We start from the raw sequence: 22,713 nt of genomic DNA on the forward strand, positions 1-22,713 counted from the left end.
AGCTAAGAGTCACTCCAATAATCAGAATGTCAGTGTGTGTTTAAAATGGCCAGAAATGTAGAGACTCCGCACCATGTGCTCAGTCTCATAGGACCACAAGAGATGATGGAATACCACAGGGGTTCTAACTGGTTATTTTTTATTGATTAAAATGGGGATGCCTAAATTTTCCCTTGCATGCTTTGGATCTAGGGGTGTCAGGTTTAGCATTAAAAACTCAGATTCTAAAAATAAGAAACATTATATAACATTTATATAACATTTTTTTGTATAGGTGCGGGACATTCCCATTTTTGTTGTTAAATGTTTAAAGAACCCTTTTCTGTTAATTACCTTATCTTTTAGATAAAAAAAACACACCTTTAGGTCTGCTGATAATTTTCCCCCGAAACAAATAAAATGAAAAAAGTTCTTGAACTGGAGAGGGCACACAGTGGGGAGACTGCCAGGCTTCCTCTCCCCTTGTGGAACCAGACCCCCCCCTTATCCACCCATACCCCCACCCCCACAGGCTAGTGACCTGTAGTTGCTTGGATCTGTACGTGTTTCCCAGTTAAGCCAAACGAAACCACTAAAAGAAATAGAGAGAAAACAAGTCAGCTGAAGGCTTGGACCCCATCGTAGAGCTTCCTGCTCTCCCCTCGCTACGCTGGTGGGGCGTCCCGACGCAGGCAGTGTTCTGAAGACGAGGAGGAGGAGAACGGGCGATCCCGCCGAGCCACGGTCCCACGGGTCAGTCCGGCGTAGTGTGGTTGTGTTCGTTTCTGACTCTTGTCTGACTCTTCCAGATTGTCTTGGGTACCCGTGCCTCCAGTCCCACCCGCCGGCGCACCCTCCCGGGCTCCACCCCTGAGGGGGGGGAATCCTGAGAGAGGGAGCAGGGGCAGGGGGGGCAGAGGTGGGGGGGGGGGGGTGGGTGTAGTGGGAGGGGTGACTCACACCTGGCTGACGGGCAGGTCCACGTCCTCCAGGTCCAGCGGGGGCGTCGGGGGGCGGGCCCCGAAGCTGCTGCGCCGCCTCCAGGGCGAAGGGTCGCTCACTTGGAGAGACGCCCCTCCTGGAGCGACAGCCGCGCCCGCGCCTGGGCCTGGGCCTGCACCCCGCCTCGCTGGCTGGGCCGGGGCAGGAGGCTCGTGAAGTCCTCGCTGTCCCACGCCAGGCTGCGGCCGGCCAGCGAGCGCGCCCGGGCCCCCGGCGGGCTGGAGACCGCACTGAGGGGAGGGGGACACTGCAGAGAGGGGCGAGCGAGGGACGGGGGGGCCCTGGTCGCTGCAGTAGAAGCTGGAGGGTGCGGGACGCTCGCCGTGCTCCTGAAAGGGGGGGGGGGGGGGGTGGGGTGTACGCCCGGCAGAGACACAGAGACACAGTCAGAGACACGCTCAGTGCTGTGGACGCTTGCAGGACAGGCAGCAGAAGGAGAGGGACTGGGAGCAGCTGCAGAAGAGTAGCAGTAGATGTAGCAGCAGTGGTAGTGCTCACTTTTGGAATGTTAGTATTTCTGTGTCAGACTTTATTCTCTGAAAAACAAATAGGGAGAACACACAGAAAAAAAAAAACACACAAAGGACAAAGCGAAAGCGTTAGCAACCAGCAGCAGAATACAGGCATGCGCCTCGCATTCGTTTGCTCCGCCTCGGCCAGCAAAGAGCACAGACATGCCTCCGAGAGCTCCGAACAGCCAATCAGGCACGCCACTTCGGGATTAAGAACCTGTCCAACACCCCTGTCTTCGCTGTCACTCGAGCAGGCATTGCCATGGTAACGCAGAGAGAATTGTCAGGTGAAGTTCCTCGGATCAGAGGCCCTTGACGTGACGTGACAAAACACAGCGCTGGAGACCGCTGTTCCAGCGTGAGGAGAGCGTCTTTCCACAGCTATTCTTAGGCTGCGGTCCGTCCTTTCCACACGGGCACTCTTTCCGCCGCTACACTAGGGAGAGGCGAGTCCCATTTTATTACTGACTGAAATCCTCCACTAAATGGGCTCAGACCAGAGATTAGCTAAAGTCCCGGCCCTAGGCCGAGGAAATTTATTGTCACCGGTTTACTTTATGACTTTCCTGACTTCAGTGAATACAAACCTGACTCGGTTCAAATGAAAAAACCACTCCCAAAATATAAGAAAAAATGTTACAATATCTGTATTTGTCCATTAGACTGATAAACGAATGCACAAATGTTAACGTAGTGTGCCTTTGTTATGCTTGGGTTTGCCAGGATTTGACTTCTGCCGTTACAGTAGATTTCTTGGAATTCAAATGGACCAAACATCCCATTCATAAAAAAAAAAAAACACAAAACAAATACAGCTGTAACACTTATTAAACTAAGCATAAAACTTGCAGATGTCTCACTGATATTTCTTTTGGAAGCTGCATGTCCACAGTTTCATACAGGTAGGCAGAGAGGCCGGGCCACGCCAGAAGGGGGTCAAGCGCTTGGTTTCTTAATGACCCAAAAGCTGAATTTGCATATTGTAAATTGATTGAGGGCCTGATAGATTTCAAGGAGTTCTGGAGTACTGGTGACTGCATGTGTGGGTGGAAGTGTTATTTTTTTTTTTTTTATGTGAACACGCACAGATGGAGAAGGTTTTATTGTTTTTGTTTTGCGTTTTATTCTTACCAAATTTTTTTATGCAGTGTCTTTTTACCCATTTGTTTTCATTTGTTCCTTTGTTTTACAAGCATGATCTCCTTGCAGATCTGTTTACTTTCCGGGTTTTCCATTTCAGCCTTTCTGTTATTCTTTGCGGTTTACATTTTTATGTCTATTTTATTTCAGTTTTATTTTGGGTATAGTTCTTCCTCTTCTTATTTTATTTAAATTGTTCAAATAAAGCTGACCTACAAGCCAAAATTCCGCTCTGGCATGTTACTCGGGTTAGCGTTAACAAGCGGAGGTTCACTCAGAGGGTCCTGAGTCACATGAGACACACACAGGAAACAGTTCGCAGAGGTAGAGCAAACAGTTCATTTTACACAAACAAAAAAATACAGGAGCCAAATTGGGCCGTTTGGTTAACGTGGGATATATAGTTACACAGTTTAAAAGGATAGCAACTCCTCAAAGAAGGATTTAGGGATACATGTCATTCAATGCTATCGTGAACATTAAAGTAATTGCTCTAATAATGCATATCTAGCAAATAAATGACAGGTAGGAGGGCCTGAACCTAATGTTCCATTAACATAATTTGTGGGCAATCAAAGCAAATACGGCTAGCTAATTAAATTGTGTGGATGACTATCTGTTATTTTTTAATGATACTAATTTTGCCATCGTTAGCGTTTTTAATAAAAGTCTGCTTTCTGTCAGCAACGGTAATTAATGGCTGTGAATTACATTTATACATGTATGATGAATTATTACAGGCACTGTTAATGTGAGATAACTGATTGGCATTCATTGCTAATGAACTACACAGTTTTTCACTAGATCTGTTTAACTCTGGAAAGTTTACGCTTTCCTTTGTTGTCCATTTTAAACTTTAAACCTATCCAGGCGTAACTGTATGACACCGTACCAAAAATACACTGACAAAAATTACTTGTGCTGAATACAAAAGGAGATTTTTATCCATGGAGACTGGAAAAAAAAGAGAATCCTGGCAAACCCAATGCCGCAGTATTGTGACCATCCTCTGGGCTGGTGAAAGACTGAGGAGATGGCTACAGGAGACAGGAGAAGACACAAGCAAGGCAAAGAGCTCGCAGGTGACCCGAGCACGACAGCAAAGCCGTCCAGAGGCGCCAGCCAAGCTTCTGCATTAGAGCTCAAAATGGGAAAAGTAAAGAGGGGAACGCATGCCAACGTTCACATCGCTGAAAATCCATTCACACCCACTGCAGTGCTGAGCAACACGAGTTCAGTCGATCCCCATCTGAGGCCTGCGTTAAACAGAATTACATTTTCCCACAATCCACTAGCGAATCGATCTCCTGAAGCAACCTTGATCACATTGAGCATTGACTGACATTTCAACAGCACCACAAGTTAAATAAATGCACTAATTAATTAAATAAAGAGACATTTGCACTTGATTTATTAAAGGGCAAACTTAAATGATAGGAGGTGAGGAGTCAGGCCAGACAACTGATCGAAACAGAGCTTCATGCATGATTCCGTGAGCTGTAAGCAGGCATGCGGAGGACGGAGAGAGCTCCCTGTGTTAGGGTGGTCCGCCGCCCGGATAGCCGGGCTGACAGGCCAAGCGAGAGAGCAGGGTGGGTCTGGGGGGCGTCGGGGTCAGTAACCGTGCAATGTGGAGTCGGCTAGCCTCGGGGTTTTCATGTTAGCGCAAAGGACACCGGGGGGTAGGGGGGGTTGTTAGCGTTTGCAATGGCTGGTACGTAGAGCTGAGCAAGACTAGCAGGAATGTGTATGTGGAAGAGGGACTAAGGCTTGTGTTTTAATTCTCTCTGTAGTGAATGGACGAAACTAAGCTACTACATCTACTACAACTACATCTTTCAGAGAAGAACCAGATGCTAAAATCTATGGACTCGAAACACTTTCTTTATATAATCTACATTAGATATACGTTTATATCTACATTCTTTATTTTAAATACATAAATATGAATAGGCATATAACAAGTATGTATTTACATTTAAAGAGTGAGGGAAAAATTTCAAAATAAGTAGAAGAACATAGAGGGATGCTAAAGTCCCCTCATGGCATTATGTTACATTACATTCATTTAGCAGACGCTCTTATCCAGAGCGACTTCCAGCACAGCTGTGGCCAGCATGTGCTAATGCCAGAGGGGACGGCCCTGATCGACACAGGGCTCTGCTCAGAGAGGCGCAGGGTGAGAGGGGCGATGAGTTAGTCTGATCGATCAGTGCGGCACCGAGTCGCCAGGCGAGATCAGCGCGAGGGTGAATGGGGTGGGGGGGCGGGGGTAGAAGAGTAATGACAGATGGAAATGCACCTCAGGTGAGGGGGTTGGTTGCTTTGTTTTTTGGCGGTGAGTGGGGTTTGGGAGGTTTTTTTTATTTGAAAGCAGTAAGCCGAAAAATTTCATTCCGCTCAACTACACACTGTGACTACGTTTCCCCAAACAAACAGGAAAAAAAGAGGAGTTCGTTTCGACCATGAGAGCTCACATACGTGCTGCATTCACCGTTTCGGGATGTATACCTCTGTATACAAGGGTTCGACAGCCGTCTGGCCTGCCGCATCTGCAACAACACATTGCAAAGCTCGATTAGAGGGGCGGGGCACTCCAGCCGAGAGGGGACAGAGGAGGAGGAGAGAGACACAGAGAGACAGAGAGAGGAAGCAGAGAGGCTAGCGTGTGCTCTACGTGTCCTAAAACAAGCAGCCTGCTGTATTAGAGGGGACCGTGGAGGGAGTTCTTACACCCCCATCCCATGCAGAAAGGGTACAGATCCTCCGTATCTGCCCCTATTGACCACAGTGCATGTACACCTGACCCACATTAGGCATGCAGAGAATACACTGTTCTGAGCGTATGCCTCACAGTGCAAAAACACAGCCATCTGGGCACCCCTGCACACGTCTCCGTTTCCGAAGAACATCGGTGCAGTTGGGCTAAGAGGAAAACAAAAAAAAATCTCCCCGTACAAACTGTACAAGGCGGTCAAACATTTAGACTTCAGCAGACTCGAGCGTGATCATCTCTCAGACTGAATGACGTCCCGTCCCGCCCCACCCTCCTGCATGGCCCGGGCGCTGGCTACGTACAGAGGCTGCAGATCGACCGGGTCCACGCTGGGCCACGATGGCCCCGGAGATGGCCTTGATCCAGCTGTGCATGTCCTCGGGGCTGTCCGACTGAGGGCGACACCGAAAGAGCGGGGAGAGTCAGAGGGGAGGCAGCAGTTACCGCTGCGCTAAATGACCTGCCAAAAACATCTTAACTAATATTGTGAAGGTCTACTCAAATGTGCCTGGCATGGCCAACCAGCCACTTTACCAGTGTCATTTTCTGATACACATCACATTGTTGAAAGGAGCTTCTCGGATCTTCACGGTCTTCTACTAATATTTAAGCGTAATAAAATTAAGTTGAGTGATCATCTTTTAATGTCAGAGAAATACCCTCGTTATACTTTAAGAATGTTCATATATCTACATCCATCCACAGATCTTCACATTAAAACCACACAAATGGAGAAGAGCACAAAATCTCAGGCCACAGTTCCTCACGGCCCCAATCTCAGTTCTTACCTGAATATAAAAGGTCCTAGAACTGGTGACGACTTCAAAAAGATTGTCCCTCATCATTATGTCACTGAAAAAAAAAACAGGGAAGAGAAATTAATTTTCTTAATTTAAAAACTAATCGAAACAGTAATGCATTCATGCTAAAAAGGGAACAGAAACCCATTCACATGGTGTTGGGACTGTGTGCATGTATTCATGTTGGAAATGTGGAAGCAGAGAAAGAATTCTGTTCAGGTGGGTGGGAGAAGGAACAGCACACCCTATCCTGGGTGTCAGTGTGCCTTCAGCATCTGCGCGTCATACTTCACTGTGTCTGTGGTGAACCATCAGTGTGTCCGAACTCCAGTGACTCCATACCTCTGCTTGCACTCCTGAACCTTGTGAACCTCCTTCAGGGGGATCATTCGGAGCGGGTCCTTCTCCTGGGAACAAAATCCAATACAGTCACACTCTCACTCTGACCCCAGAGTCTAACTGAGCTTCCCCCCGCTGGCCTGATGTTATAGCAACCCGCCCCCCCCCAAACGAGCCTCCAACTGGTCATGGATTGATGATCATCATGGAGATTGCTGTGCTCTCATTAAAGTTGCAAGCCACTGGTGGACTGTTCACTGGAAGCTCTGAAGTGCATGGTTCAGGCAATGACGACTCTTTTTACAGTGGTTGATGCATGCAGACACACACACACACACACACGTACCTTCCCATATGCGCGCACACACACACGCACGCACGTGTGCGAGTGCATACACACACATCACCTGCAATCCCCCGGTTAGGCCGACGGAACATGTGTTTGCATGCTGCTGGCTGACAAAAAGCCTGGAGAAAGCTTGCATCACTTTCCCCATCCACCCCTTTAATTAAAGCCGCCCAGAATAGCCTTTTTATTAGCATTGTTGCGGGTGATTTAGGGCCTGACACTGTCCCGCCCACCGGGCCCCCGCGCACCCAGGCCGGCGCTGCGGGAGCCGACCGGGGGCGGGCACTAACGACAGCTAACGAGGGGCGGTGCTGACGCCTGAACGCGGCGACGGGGGCGGAGGCCAGATCGCCTCGGGGAGGGGGGGGGGGTGTTATTTTGAGTCACGCAGCAGCAGCAGATGTGACAATTACCTCACGACGCCGGCATAATGCGCGTCCTGTAACTGCAGTGTTCTTTTTCGTACCTGGCGAACCAGGCGGCACAGCAGGTACCCGGATATGCAGACATCAGACATCAGTGCCCTGTCTTAGGTTCTCGTACCAGCTTTTTCCGTGGAGCAGCAGACTGCCCTACTCTATACATACATACATACATTACCCTAACCCGAACTCTAACCCAAACCAAAACCACTGGCCTGGGCACAGATGTTGGAGGCACTCTCAGAAATTGTTACATTAAATTGCATTATTATCATTCAGCAGATGCTCTTACCCAGAGCAACATATATCAGTCACAATTTTTTCAATGTTATCCTTTTATACGCCTGTGTGCTGTACGTCCCCATTAACCCAACACAGGTGCGGAGTACTGCTGTGGGTACCAGAGGTCAAAGGTAAAACACAACAGACACCGAAGAAACAAACACTACAGCACCCAGTTAGCCCTGTTAACTTTAGACTGACTTAAGAGTTAACTTAAAAACAGAGACAGCTAAATGAATGTAAAGTAATATAATGTAATGATTCTTGAATTCCTTGGCCACTTCCTTTCTTACCCTAACCGTAAAGCAAGGACTGTGATTGGCTGAATACAGACTGCCTGCTTACCCACACCTGTGTGATTTTTTTCTGTTCTTTGAGGGAGGAATCAGCCAGCAGAGGTGTGATGAACAGCAGCCAGCGGAGGGAGAGGCAGTAAGGAACGATGACGCGGTTTCCAGGGAAAGCGGCCCCGCGCGCGCTCGGGCAGGTAGGGCCGGGACGCCGCGGAGATGGGCGGGCAGGCCGCGGCACGCTCCCTTGTTGACACGGAGATGGCGAGGAATGGAATTCGCGGGGCTCGTCTCTCAGCATGTCAGGGCAGCCTCCCGAGGCATCTCGGGTTACACTCGGAGGATCCGTGCACGAGCGACAAACCCCCCCCCCCCTCCCCCCGGTGGCTGGATAGAGCCAGAGAAGTCCACAAACCATGTGAGTGCCTTGCTGGAGCGTGTATGAGCATGTGCGCATATATATATCTGCTGGGGAGTATGTGTGAATGTGTGTGTCAGGCCAGAGGGCACTTCCCTCGGTATATCAGAAAGATACAGCAGGAGATGCATTTTCAGGACTGCGCTGTAGTATGAGGAAGCAGTGTGGTGGAGTGGTGAGGAGCGGGGCTTGTAACCACAAAGTTGCTGGTTCAATTCCCTGCTGGGGAACAACTGTTGCGCCCTTGTGAAAGGTACTTAACTAACAACTGCCGCAGGAAATATCCAGCTGTGCAAATGGATGAAATTGTAACCTATGTAAGTCGCTCTGGGTAAAAACATCTGCTCAACAATGTAATGTAACGTTAGGCTGGAGGGTAATGTACTGTGCTGCCCACCATTCAGTCATTCTGACAGCGTGAGTGCCCAAACCACAGCAAAGCTGAGCAAGAGCAGCACTTACAATTCACCCCAGCAAACCAGAAGTGCCTTGAGTATACAGAGATTTCAGAGTTCAGATGCTCCCTCCCGCTGTCTCACCGCTCCTGTTTAGATTTGCTCTCTGAATCCCCGATTACCATGCTGCACGAGAGGGAAGCAACCCGAAAAGCAGGTGTTACGCTCACAGTCCCTCTTCTGGGAGTGTTGTTAGCCTAGTCTGGATGAGAATGTCTTCTAAATGCACGTAATGTAATGAAATGTAAAAGCAGCTATGCGTCCCTTCTCACTGACAGCGCAGCTCCCTCTGCAGTGAACAGCAGCAGCTTCGCCGTACCACTAGGTGGCGAAGGCCACTGAAGCCAGCAGCATCTATTAAACACTGCATGTTTTGTTCTATTTTTGTTGTTTTTTTTTTCCTTCTTTCTGGAATACAATGAAGGGGGGAACTGAGGGTCCGGTGGTGACCGGGTGCCGCAGCCCCAGGCTCTGAATGCGGAGGAGGCGCAGCTGCGACAAAAGAAATCAAAGTTTGGACGAGCGATATTCGGGAGCCTTGCCAGGAAGCAGAAGTGTGTAAACAATAGACAGTCCCGGAGCCCTTATCTGGTGGGTCCGGGGGGGGGGGGGGTTGTCTGGGACACACAGGTGTGACACGCAGGAAGGCCTCCTTCAGCCAAATGGCCTCGTGTCAAGCTATTAAGGTCACCATTTTGTTGGCATTCTCCGGCCATTATAATGCTTCAAAGGAGACTGTGGTGGCTGCCTGTTGCATGCGCCAAATACTTACCAGGTCCGATTTGAAGTAACTCATGGCATTTTCGTCTAGCATGAAGTATCTTCGTTTCCAATTCTTCATCTGAAGATGGAAAAAAAAAAATCAAAGTAAGACACAACCGCCATCTTCAAATTCCAAACCTACTCCATGTGTGCAGTTTGCAGCCTGACCCGCTAACCATAAAGCTTTACATACACTGATAGACAGGCCATTACTTTACAATATTAGATTACTATCACCTAGCAAATACTCTTATCCAGACTTACAGAGGTTACAGCTTTATCCATTTATACAGCTCAATATTTACTGAGACACCTTGCCCATGCGTACAATAGCAGTGCCCCAGCATGGAACTGAACCAGCAACCTTTCGGTTACAAATCCTGCTCCTTAGCACTATGCTACGCTGCCGCCCCTAGATTGCGGAAGAAGAGTTGACGTGCCTTCCGTCGGCTGAACCCGGTGAGCCCTGCCTCTCACACACGTCAACAGGCAGGAAAGTGAAGGGTATTAAACTCTCCCAGTGTGGGTGCACTCACCACTGCCCCCTGCTTGACGCAGTACCCGGCCTTGATCACCGCCTGGTCCTGCGTCGGCCTCCCCACGAAGTAGGGCAGCTGGCTGTGGGACCTCTTCAGGCCCGCCCCGTTCTGGCCCTCGCCCCCTTCCTGCTGCCAACGGAAGAACAAGGGGGGGGGGATGGGGGGGTCAAGAGGAGGTCGGATGACACGTTTGCCACACCCACAGAGAGGAAGCATGGACTGCGTTGTGCTCGAAGGCTTGCAGCATTGGCCTGTATCTGACTCACATGCTCAGCTGCACAGCGCCCACACCATAAAGGAAAGAACTTACACAGCCCTGCTGTTCACTCATTCCAGAAGAGCAAGGCAACACACTTTTTACCATGTTTTACCATAACTGTGTTCAGTGGTCTTACATTATTTACATTATTGGCATTTCTCATATACTCTTATCCATAGCGACTTACATAGGTTACAGTTTTTTCCACAAGTTATCCATTTATACAGCTAGATGTTTATTGAGGCAATTCCGGGCTACGTACCTTGCCCAAGGGTACAACGGCAATACCCCTACAGGGAACCAGCAACCTTTGGGTTACAATGCCTGCTCCTTACCACTGTGCTACACCGCCATCCCTGAAATGCGTATCCAACAGCCACATGCACAGCTCACCATATTTCACCATAAGTGTGACCCTCCAGAGCTGTCAGTGACGGCCAGCTCTGCATAAGGAGCTGCAGGAGCTGCGTGGCCCCTCCTGCTGCTTACCTGTGTGGGGGTAATGATGGGCACTCCCCCGATGATCTCGGTCTTGTACGGGACCTGCTTTTTGGCGCCATGCGCGTCGTGTGGAGCGTCAGCATTGTGATGGACATCGCATGATTTTGGCACCTGTGAAAAAGCGGGGGAGAAAAAGATATTAGCGTTCTGATCTGAGGGATATACCAGCCAGGCCAGTGCGAAACTCCCTTCTAAAGTTTCCATCAAATCGACTGACTCCACATGGCACAGCTGGAGGGCTGGTAAGGCTACGCTTCAGAAGAGGGAAGAAAAACGTATCCCCCTCTGAGTCAATGCATCCATGTTCCCCCAATCATGGAAAACTATGGGGAAAATGTAGAGTTACTCGACCGCTGTGCATTACTGGGATATGATGTCACCAGGGAGAGCAGAACTAGGTTAAGAGGTGAAATCTCCTGGATATATTCTGTTACTTACAGACGCTACGGATCAAAGCAGACGTAGGTAATGGACTTTGTGAAGAGGGGGGCAGCTGGGAGAGGTCGCCATGTGGAACTGCACAGTTTTCCTGCCTGAATGAGGCGGTAGGATGACTGTCTGCTTCCACAAAACATGTTCGGGGGGGGGGCCTAGGTCACCCACGTCCCACCATGCCCTCTCTGCGCCCCTGGTGGGGGTGTGTGTGAGTGACAAAGCAGGTCACATGACAGAGCGGCGAGGGCAGTGACGATAGCACTGTGACTCTCTCACACGCCGCCCTGCAGCGTGACTCACCGGCTGACTCAAGGATCTCCACTGCCTTCAACACAAAGGAGGTGCAAAAAAGAAGAGAAAAAAAACAATAGAGAGGAACAAACGGTGTTGGTCACTTTCACACTGCGCCCAAGATGAGAATAATCTGAGGAGGAAACCAGAGCCCTCCGAGATGGGACTTGCGCATTGGAGCGGGAAGCAGGCGTGAATGAGAAGAACCCTACATGCGGGGTAACAGGTGGGGCAGGATGGGCAGCAGTGTCACACAGTGGTAAGAAGCAGGGCTTATAACCGAAGGGTGGCCGGTTCATTTCCCCACCGGGGCACTGCTGTTGAACCCTTGGGCAGGGCACTTAACTCAAAATCGGCTCTGTAAATATCCAGCTGTATAAATGGATAAACTATAAGTCGCTCTGGATAAGGGTATCTGTTAAATGACAATAATGTAATGCAATGTCACCCAATATAACGCAAAAACGCATTTTGAAAACATTACTGAGGTGCAGTTTAGGAAGGTTGAGCTCATTAGAGAAACCACACAATGTGGGCAGGGTGCAACTCGAGGACCAGGACACCATGTTTGCCTCACACGTCCCCCGTTTCCCTGACAGCACAGGGCTGGCGTGGTGCTCGGGAGGCACGGCAAAACCACACGGGTGCAAACAGAAAATTCCTCTCAGGGAGAGGAACGGCACAGAGGCACCTGTCCCAGGGGGTCACAGCGAGGGACGCCTGCGGACAGAGGTGCTGATAACGGGGAGAGAGTCCGCTGAACAGAGGGGCCGCGTTAAAGCCCGGCAGCTGAGAAAACAGCCCTGCCGCCCGTTGTGCCGGCGGATTGTCCTGCTATTAATAGGCCGGTGCATGTCAGCATGGTGTATTAGCGTACTGGCGTGAGGGATGGTGACAGGGCTGCGCACACCCGGCGCCTGAGGGCCACATTCCCCAGCCACTGTGATCAATGCCAACCCCCCTGTAATACACACACATGCACACACACACACACACATGCGCGCACACGCACACACACACGCACGCACGCACGCACGCACCCACATGCACGCACACACACGCACGCGCACACACACACGCACGCGCACACACACACGCACGCGCACACACACACGCACGCGCACGCACACACACATATGCACGCACACACACACATGCACGCACACACTCTGAAAGGCATGCTCTCGCTAACACTGGAGGGGCCAGTTAAGGGGGCCTTAACAGACAGGACTCCACAGACAGGGAGACGACACTCCACAGTATACCAAAACAGTCTTGCTGGTGCACAGGTCCTCCCACTAAGGCTGATCCCAGGTCAGCATCCATCTTTTAACCGGAATAGAATGGGGTGAAGATTAGGAGTGGGTAAACTGATCCTGAGTCTGTAGGAGATGGCCACTGATTATGTGATTTGATTTTGGGCATCTGATTATTCAGGCACTTCTGATTTGCAGACACATTTGTCAGCAGGCAGGTGGGGGCTTAGGGTTTCTCTGTGCATTAACAGGCACAAAACCACATCTGCTAGCTCCACCAGCATGCTTCTCAGGCCCACAGGAAGTGATATGCTGCCCGCAAGCAGGGCGGGGCGGGGTGGGGTGGGGTGGGGGACTCACTGTAATTTTAGTGGCGTTGTTGAGCACATGCACCCACTCCACCAGGTCCTGCTGATCGTTGGCCTGCAGGAAGAACTTCCTCATTCCAGCGTTGATGACTGCAGAGGCGGGGCAGAGAGAGAGGGAGGGAGAGGGAGAGGGAGAGAGGGAGGGAATTACACTGGAATCAATCCACTCAGTGACAGGCGATCATTACAGCAGCTTGTTTAAAGAAAGTTAGGCATGCTGCCTGTTTGGAGGGAAAAACGGCCTTAAAGAGATTTTGTCAATTAGCAGCACTTTGTGCTGGGCAGTGTGTCTGCAGGGAGGAGAAGTTACTGGCTATGACACTCTGCAGAGAGCCAGGACACACAGGCCCTTCATATCCAGACATGGTTAACTGCCAGCATGAGAAAGAGAGAGACAGAGGGGGAGGGAGAGAGAGAGAGAGACACGGAGACATAGGGTCAGAGAGGGAGGGGGAGAGAGGAGAGAGAGAGAGACAGAGACAGAGAGGAAGGGAAAGGGAGGGGGCAACAGAGAGGAGAGTCATAGAGAGAAAGAAACAGACAGTCAGAGAGGGTGGGGGAGAGAGAGAGAGAGAAAGACACTGTGGGAGACAGACAAAGAGAGAGAGATAAAGAGAGAGAGACAGAGAGGGCTAGAGAGAATGACAGAGCACGAGAGAGGGAAGGGAAGATGAGAGAGGTAAGCAGTGCAACACACACACACACACACACACACACACACACACACACAGAGGGGGAAGTGCATGAAAAAGAGAGAAAGAGAGACAGAGAGAAAGAGAGGGGGGAGAGAGAGAGAGAGAGAGAGAGGGAGAGGGGGGAGAGAGGGGGGGGGGGAGAGGGAGAGAGGGGACTGCATGATAAAGATGAGAGAGAGAGGAGTGGGGGAGCTCAGTAAGTGTAAAAGAGTGAGAAAATGAGAGAAAAACCGCAAAAGAGTGCCAGGGAAAGGGGGGATGGAGGACATAAGACAGAAAGAGAGCAGGAGGGACAGCTGTGAGAGTACCCAGACTGCCTCTGCCGCACTTCCACCTCCCCACCGACATGCAGTCGCGTTCATCCCCGAGTGTGTGCCACACTTTCTGGCCAGTCGGAGCCCTGACTCAAAGCGAGGTTAACTGTCAAAAAAGTTTCCCCATGCCTCTATAAAAAGCAATAATTAATCCCATCCATCTTTTTCCTCTGCTCAGCACAGGATGGTTCTAGGCTGCAGCAAACTGTCAGATTACACCTGATGGAAGACGGGAGAAGAACTTATGAGTGAAGGGAAGAAGCAGCACTCTGCGTGCTAGACAGCTACACAAAAGGCACCATTTTAAAGTAACACAATGATTCTGACGGTGCCATTGGCCAGCATTGCCACGACTATGCTAAAAAAAAGATTCACAGTCAGTGTAGACTTGCCTCAACAGTAAACAAACAACATAGTGGTATACTTAAATATCATTAGAAGATTACAGATCAGCACAAAATTCCCTTGAACAATTTAACATGTATTAGAAAATGACACTGGTAAAGTGGTTGGCTGGATGTGTCAAGCACACCTGAGTAGCTCTTTACAAGATTTGTGTACGTGTTCTTGGCATGGCTCTGGGGTTTATTTCAGGGTTTGTGGGCAGCAGTGTAGTAAGGAGCAGGGCTTGTAAAACCAAAGGTTGCTGGTTTGATTCCCTGCTATGGTACTGCTGTTGTACCCCTTGGGCAAGGTACTTAATGCGCAATTGCCTCAGTAAATAACCAGCTGTATAAATGGATAAAGTTATAACCTGCTGCATGTATGTGAGTCGCTGTGGATAAGCATATCTGCCAAATAACGATAATGTAATGTAATGTAAATCAGTAAAATAACGGAAGACTTCTGCTGTGTGAGGGATCGTTTTTCTGCTATGGGGGTACAAACACACTGGCGATGTGGTAAAGCCGGGGTTAAAGCTCTCGATGGAACACAGAAAGCGTGAGTGCACTCCGATAATTATACTTCACTCGCTGACTCCTCCCACCAGCCCCACTACAGCAAATGAAATTATAGCCGTCTGGATGGAGAGCAGGAATGAGACCTAAGCGGTATTGGATTATTTTAATATTACGCTGTTAAAGCGCATCGCTTACTTGGACGGGGATTAAAACTGAGGAGATAAAAGCAACACTGCACGGAGAGTGCGAGCGGCCTGCCTGAATGCGCTGCTGCTGCCCTTCGCCAGAGTGTGTGGCCTCAGCAGCGCAGAGCCGCCATTTAACCACAGCTCCACGCTGTGCTGCGCCCGACAAAAGGAGGTCAATCATCCAAATATCTGCCCTCTACGTCCACAGAATACTTGAGTGTCCAATTATCCCAAATGCACGCGGCTAATGGAGAGACGCGGTGAACGGAACAGTCTTCTCTTTCTGTCACAGAGTGCACTGAGCTTCCCGCTGCACAATGCCTGTATTCTTCCTCAATGCGCACCAGTGTGTGTGTGTGTGTGTGTGTGTGTGTACACACACGTGCACAGTCACACACACACACACACACACACACACACACACACACACACACACACACACCTCCCCCGCACTCTGCCAGCCCTGCACCCAACACTTTCTCCAGGCTGTGTGTGTGTGTGGACAGGGACAGTCTCTCCCTCTGGAAAACAAGCGAGGGCAGGGACTCAAACCCCCAGAGAGAGACAGCAGCCTGTCACCGGAGATCTGAGATGAGTTCTCTACCAAAGCTCTTTACCAGAAATCCAAAACACACAGCCAGGCCAACTCACTAAGAGATCTCACTAAGAACCATAAGAATGGAGGGGGGGCTGACTTCCTTCCCAAAAAAAGGCACAAATTACTTTTTTTCCTTTTCCTTAGAAAGAGCAGCAAAGGCAACAGCCTGTGCTGGTTTATTAAAACAGTGAGCTTTTTGCACTATACAGATAACCACTTTAAACAACTAGCGCTAGAATAGCACAGCTCAGCACAGCACAGCGTAACACAGCATAGCACAGCGCTTCGCTCTCCAGCAGGGGGTTGGGGGGAACTTCATAAACACGCGGGGAGCGCCCGGTCTGACTCACAACAGGAAGCCATTCCACACAGATTCCATCCGCGCGCCCTCTACCTACAGTGGGACGTCGGCTCCTCCGCCCCCGCGTCCGAGCAGAGCAGGCTCGCCCCCCCCAGGCATGAGCAATACCCCTCTCACACTGTTTTATTACGGTAAAGGGCTGTGAGAGGGACCGCTTCCCATACGAAATGATGCATATTTCGCTTCACTGCAAAGGCAGAGATTGGGAGAAAGGGAGAGGGAGGGGTATGGGGGAATAGAGAGATTGGGGGGGGTCTGGTGGGTGGAGGAGGGGCGAGTGAAACTGTAAATGGGGGCACGTAATGAGCGGCCTAAAAATACCCCCTCCCGGAGTTTTGGAATTGGGTTCCGATCGGGACGCCAGCATCCTGCCGAGGAGTGGGAGATTCCCCGCCCCCCCCCCCCCCCCCGGCGTTTGCCGGTGGGTCGGGTCGGCCGGCGCGGTCGGCCGCGGGTCACCCTGCCGCTTCCTGCTATTGAGCCCCGGGAGCAGCGCTGGGCCCCCCTTCGGCAAACGCCGCGGCGGACAGGAAGCTGTCACATGTGGGCCCGGGAGGGGGGGGGGGCGTTAGACGGAGCGGGGCTACTGGGGTGAGCAGGTGAGGCAGGACTGCTCCATTGTGGAGGCAGGGAAAGGCGAGGTTTGGACAGAATGAGGCGCGTTCTAGCTGGGACCGCAAACGTGACAAATCCAACCAGTATAAATTCTGCTAATATGAATACACATGAATCAGTGCAGTGCAGTGTTCATATCAATCTGTGGTTACTTTATTTTCCTGTGATTCAAGGAGACCAAGTCCCCTAGCTAATGCAACGCATACTTTCTAGCCTCAATGAAAGGAACAAATAAGAGAGAGGGACCCACTCCCAGGAGCAATGGTGGGGACATGTTAAACTTGAACGGTTGGTTCTCATCCAATCACACGTCACGGAGACCAACCAAGACGCCACATGGTCCAAGTCACCAGGCAACCTGCTGGAAGCTCAGCCCAGCGCACACCTCCACCAGCGCTGTGCCACCTTCCCCGAGGAACAATAGCAGGGGTCGGGGGTCGCGCTTATAAGGACGGAGCAGAGCCCCCGTTTTCCGCTTACCGCTTCCTCCTGAGCCGGCGGGCACAATGCCCTGCTCAAAGCGCTCCGAAACAATACCCTGTCCTGTCTGTGTCCACGGGACACCTACCGCGAGCGCACCCCCCCCCACACACAGCAGGGGCTCCTGGGGGACCCTCAGACCTCCTCCCGCTTGGCACGGGAGGCACAGCCTGACATCCTCCCAGTCAGAATAATTCCCACAGAGCTCTTTTCTGTACTTTTCCATCCAGCTTTCATTTTTGCACTGCATTTTGTGTCATTTTTATGTGTGTGCAGAACAGAAAAGTTCAAATGTTTATCCAGGGCTTGCATGTGAAAATCAGGCTATCTATAAAGTTTTATGGGTATTGAATAAACTACATTACCTTACATTATTGCCATTTAGCAGATGCTCTTATTCAGAGTGACTTACATAGGTTACAGTTTCACATTATCCATTTATACAGCTGGATATTTACTGAGGCAATTGTGGGTAAGCCGCTTGCCCAAGGGTACAGCAACAGTGCCCCAGCAGGGAATTCAACCAGCAACCTTTCGGTTATGAGCCCTGATCCTTACCACTATGCTACAGTGCCAATATAAATAGATATATTTATATAAAAAAAAACAGGTAAATCAGGTTACCAGTTTTACAACAGGTGACATCTATAAAAAGAAGGCGAGTCTGAGTATGCCTTATCATGGAACACCGGAGACCTTTTCTTAGGGTCAAATAACATCATATTACGGCTACATTTCCACCACAACCTCACATATTCCACGGAGACACAAAGAGGAGTGTAATGACACCTGCAGTGTTGTTGAACCATCTTTTTTTTCTCCATGCGGGTCTCTGGATATGGACTGTTGAGTAATATCAAAGCACAAATTTACTCATCAACAACCGACAGGCAGCGGGGCTGGCGATTTTTATTTATAATCACAAACCGGTATATCTGGCCTTGCTCGTTTCTGCATTTACTCAGCAGTTTGCCAGGCGAGCCCCGGGTGAAGACAGGCTCGAGGCACGTCTGCGTCTGTCTCGTGCGAATGCTGGTGACGTACGGTGCCAACACCAGTCACAATACTGCAAGTCTTAACACCAGAACCAGGATTGCTATGCCTCGAGTGGATCCGTAGCACTTCACATCAGGGATTTATTGTGACCGACAGGCCCCATGTGAAAAACAAAAGGAAAGCGGAGGTTCTCCTGGAGTCTTACCGAAGCAGAATTCAGCCTTTGGTCTCAGCTTGGTGGCGTCGCTGACCTGAAAAGCAGGACAAAAAAAAAAAAAAAAAAAAAAAAAAAAATAAAAATAAAGACCGAGGGAAAACAACACACAACAAACCCCTGCTCCCCGAAATGCAGACAAACACGTTCCTAAGCCCTAACCTGGCAATTAGCCACTGAAACTGAACCCTGGTCTCGTCTGCACGCCACTGACCTTGGAAATGTAGGTGAGCTTGAGGGAGCCCACATTCTCTGCCCCTGTGGGAAGGTTCTGCAAGAAAAAAAACAACAAATGTGAGGTTGGAGGTCAGAGGTCAGATGTCACAGGTCAGGAGCAGCTTATGTTGCTGATACAAGGTCTGGTTCAAGGACATCTCCCTCTTCAAGTGCAGCTAAGAAACCCTGGGCTGAACTGGACGGCTAATGTCTTATCATCAGATTCCCAATTCTGATGAAATCATCTCAGTGATGAATAAGAGTGTGCGGGTAATAGAGTCCTGTTGGTTGGCTGCACACTGTAGGAACCGATGAGGCTTTTTTCCTGTGCCCAAAGCTAGCAGTGTGAGTTTCAGTACTTCTACAGAAGAGAAACATCTTATTTAAAAAAAAAAGAAAGCTCACACCAGTGAATTTCGGCACAGCAAGAAAACCATCATCCTCTATCTCTGCACACAGTTTCCTGTTGAAATACAGGTTCCACAACTGCCTCAGGAAGTCTGTTTTTATACCGTTACAAAAATGCAGTTACCACCTGCCCGGTCAAAATCAGTTAAACAAGCTTACTGCCAAACAAATACCATATATTCATACTAAACAAACAGATGCCTAACGTTAATTCTGAGAGGAGCCCGTCCAACAGGCACAGAGGGAGCGTCCCCACTGGCACGCCTTTGCAGTAGGTCAGCTATACCATAGGCGAGGCGGGGTTGTTTCCACAGCAAACAGATCACAGTCAGCAGCACGTCTGCCAAACCCCAGCATCCGACGGCACGCTGGCCCGGCGCCCGGGGGAAGTAAGGCATGTTTATCCTACGCTGTCGTATGACATCAGCGTCCGCCCGCCGGCGCTCGGAACACGGCTCGTTTTTACGGGCTAGTGGACGCAGGAATTACTACCAATTTATTTATGTAAGTGTGCGCATAAACACAGAGGGGAAGGACAAGGTTTGCTGGGAAGAGCACTGGGCACAGGCTCTCATTAATATCTGGACTGTGCTATTCAGGGGCAGCGGTGTTGCACAGTGGTAAGGAGGGGGGCTCGTAACTGAAAGGTTCCTGGTCGAATTCCCCGCTGGGGCACTGCTGCTGTACCCTTGGGCAAGGTACTTAACCAACAATTGCCTCAGTAAATACCCAGCTGTATAAATGGGTAATATGAAAACTGTAGTGTATATAAGTGGTTCTGGATAAGAGCAACTGCTAAATGCCAGTAATGTAATGTAATGACTCGCATGCAGTCTTGGACTACCTGGATATTCATTCTGGAATGCTGAGGGCAGCAGTGTGGCATAGTGGAATGGAGTGGAGTGGGGCTCACAATTGAAGAGTTGCTAGTTCAATACCCCACTGCATAAGGTACCGAACCCAAAACTGCTTCAGTAAATATCCAGCTATACAGATGGATAAAACTGTAACCTATGTCAGCTGCTCTGGATGAGACTAAATGACTACAATGCAATGTATGTTCAACCATCAAAGAGATGGGGGCTACCACCAGGACAGGATGACGAGACACTGAAGGGAAAATGAGAAAAGATGCTTACAGATTACACAAAAGCAGCCAAGCAACCTGCACATTTTACGATTCAGTGGTGGTTACTGTCCAGGCCACATGCAGGAGATACTAGAGTGGAGCAGACCACAAAGCCCAGCTAATCTCAGCAGCTGCAGCTGACAGCACACAGTCAAATCTATCTGCTCTGGGTGCATTTCTTTCTGCCTTCTGCTATTCATACAGCACGGTCTTCATATCATAGATTGTTACATGAGAAGGGCGCACAGAGCTAAGGCAGCTTCGTTAATTGCTGTAAACAGGAAGCTTAGCTAAGAGCTCACTTCTCATTTGCTGTACCGACCTGGAGAATCAAGGTGGGCGGGGACTACAAGGGATTGTGCAGCCAATCAACTGCAGGGCTACTGTTTACATTTTCATGAGCAGAGGACTAGTCTGGCCATTTGACCAAGAGACCGAGGTTAACACCTCTATCCTTCTGGTAGGTGCCACAGTATCTTTAACAGCTGCAGAGTGAGGACCTTAGTTTAACATCCCATCTGAAAGATGGCACCTTCTTAAGCACACTCCAATGGGGCGTTAGATTTCCCTAGTGCAGAGTGAATTGTGCCCCCTATTGGCCCAAGGACACCTCTTCCAGCAGCAACCTGGTTTTCCATAACAGGTCTCTCATCCGAGTTCTAACCAAGGCTAGCACCACTTAGCTCCAGCTCTCTGGCCTGAGAATCACAAAGGTTGCTGTATGGCTGCTGGCACCAGCAGGACTCTGGTTTATCAGTTGCACATTGGAAGGGGGGGGGGGGGGGGGTGAACAGCACGCTCTAAAAGTTTCTAAAAATCTTTGTAGATAGGGAAAAGAACAGAGGTGAATTATTTAAAGCCAAGAGCCGCATTAATAAAAGATGCTTTGTACTGGATCGCCAGTTGGCCTGACCACATCCAACGCTGTCCAAATTTTCTGCACTGATCTCTCAGTCTCAGAGCGGGGATTCTGTCTGTCCGAGCATACCGCCTACAGTGCCCATGCACACACAGGGAATACCTCAACAAACGGCCGCTGGAGTCACTCAAAAATCATCTGTTGCTCGGATGGATTTACAGTTTTGCACCAAAAATTCATATGTGAAATCACAACCACAACATTACATTACATTACATTATTGGCATTTAGCAGATGCTCTTATCCAGAGCGACTTGCCTAAGTTACAATTTTTACATTGGCGTCCATTTATACAGCTGGATATTTACTCGGGCAATTCTGGATTAAGTACCTTGCCCAAGGGTACAGCAACAGTGCCCCAGTGGGGAATGGAGCCAGCAACCGTTCAGTTAGTCCTGCTCCTTACCACTGTGCTTCGCTGCACCAGCCAGAAAGCGTGAGTTCTGCTCCATGCATAAGGTAGGGGGGCTTGGTCTACTCAAGTTACAGGAAAATACAGCAGTCACAGATTCAAACATTTACAATTTAGAGATTGGTTGAATTTGTTGACAGTCATTTTCATTAACTCACCACACGGTAATGTGCACACAAAATCATCGATCAGCTAATTACTTACAAGCGTAACTACAAACTCAATACCGCAGCTACATATAGCCAACTTTATAGCTACTTTTCTGTGTCTGAAAATTGCACACCCTGGTGGGATGTTGTCTGCATTAGAACGCTGTGTAAAACAACGTCATCGTGTCCGAGTACAACATGGCTCACAAGCAGTGAGTGGCTGGAAACACACGGACGTGTGAGCTGTGTTCTGAATACAGAAGGAAAACCTACAGGACTGAAGGAACTTCAACAATGCTTTGCCTGAGGGCACACAGTGCAGTTCAGTGAGACTGAGGTATGGGGAAGGGGATGCCCCCTCCACGGGAATACAGAACTGAGGTATGGGGAAGGGGATGCCCCCTCCACGGGAATACAGAACTGAGGTATGGGGAAGGGGATGCCCCCTCCACGGGAATACAGAACTGAGGTATGGGGAAGGGGATGCCCCCTCCACGGGAATACAGAACTGAGGTATGGGGAAGGGGATCTCCCTCCAATGGAATATAGAACTGAGGTATGGGGAAGGGGATCTCCCTCCAATGGAATACAGAACTGAGGTATGGGGAAGGGGATGCCCCCTCCACGGGAATACAGAACTGAGGTATGGGGAAGAGGTCCCATGCCGCTGGAATATACGAATCAGGAATGGGTAAAGGGTCCCCCCCCCTATTTATATAGGATTGACGCATGTGGGTTTGCAGGTGTGCAGGCATGAACGCATGCTTGTGTGGCTGCATACCCACACCGACAGAGAAAACACCGCAACCCAGACTCCATCAGCTCCCCACACCACTTTGATGGGTAACAGTGGTTTGATCCAACCGGAGAATCAATCTCCGTATTGCCCAGGATTAGGAGGTAAAGCACACTGGCCTCAGAAGTTAGTCATCTATCGACCCT

The 22,713-nt window shown here is 49.8% G+C and overlaps 1 protein-coding gene across 3 annotated transcripts in view; it reads right to left on the reverse strand.

Annotated features, from left to right (window-relative positions):
- Nucleotides 1-895: 895 nt before the first annotated feature.
- plekha1b (pleckstrin homology domain containing, family A (phosphoinositide binding specific) member 1b) overlaps nt 896-22,713 on the reverse strand; it is a 30,630-nt gene continuing 8,812 nt past the window's right edge. Inside the window, exons 3-13 of one of the 3 annotated variants that reach the window (XM_036523719.1) lie at nt 18,753-18,809; nt 18,530-18,575; nt 13,168-13,265; nt 10,814-10,936; nt 10,063-10,194; nt 9,537-9,605; nt 6,552-6,616; nt 6,198-6,261; nt 5,712-5,801; nt 5,145-5,185; nt 957-1,310 (exon numbers count right to left, since the gene is read on the reverse strand). In XM_036523719.1, the coding sequence (XP_036379612.1) occupies nt 1,037-1,310; nt 5,145-5,185; nt 5,712-5,801; nt 6,198-6,261; nt 6,552-6,616; nt 9,537-9,605; nt 10,063-10,194; nt 10,814-10,936; nt 13,168-13,265; nt 18,530-18,575; nt 18,753-18,809 (1,059 nt within the window). In that variant the 3' untranslated portion in view covers nt 957-1,036. Of the gene's footprint in view, nt 1,311-5,114; nt 5,186-5,711; nt 5,802-6,197; nt 6,262-6,551; nt 6,617-9,536; nt 9,606-10,062; nt 10,195-10,813; nt 10,937-13,167; nt 13,266-18,529; nt 18,576-18,752; nt 18,810-22,713 lie in introns of all 3 variants that reach the window. The other 2 variants (XM_036523710.1, XM_036523700.1) reach the window with 2 other exon arrangements.

This window comes from Megalops cyprinoides, chromosome 1, assembly GCF_013368585.1.
Source record: "Megalops cyprinoides isolate fMegCyp1 chromosome 1, fMegCyp1.pri, whole genome shotgun sequence".
Taxonomy (NCBI): domain Eukaryota; kingdom Metazoa; phylum Chordata; class Actinopteri; order Elopiformes; family Megalopidae; genus Megalops; species Megalops cyprinoides.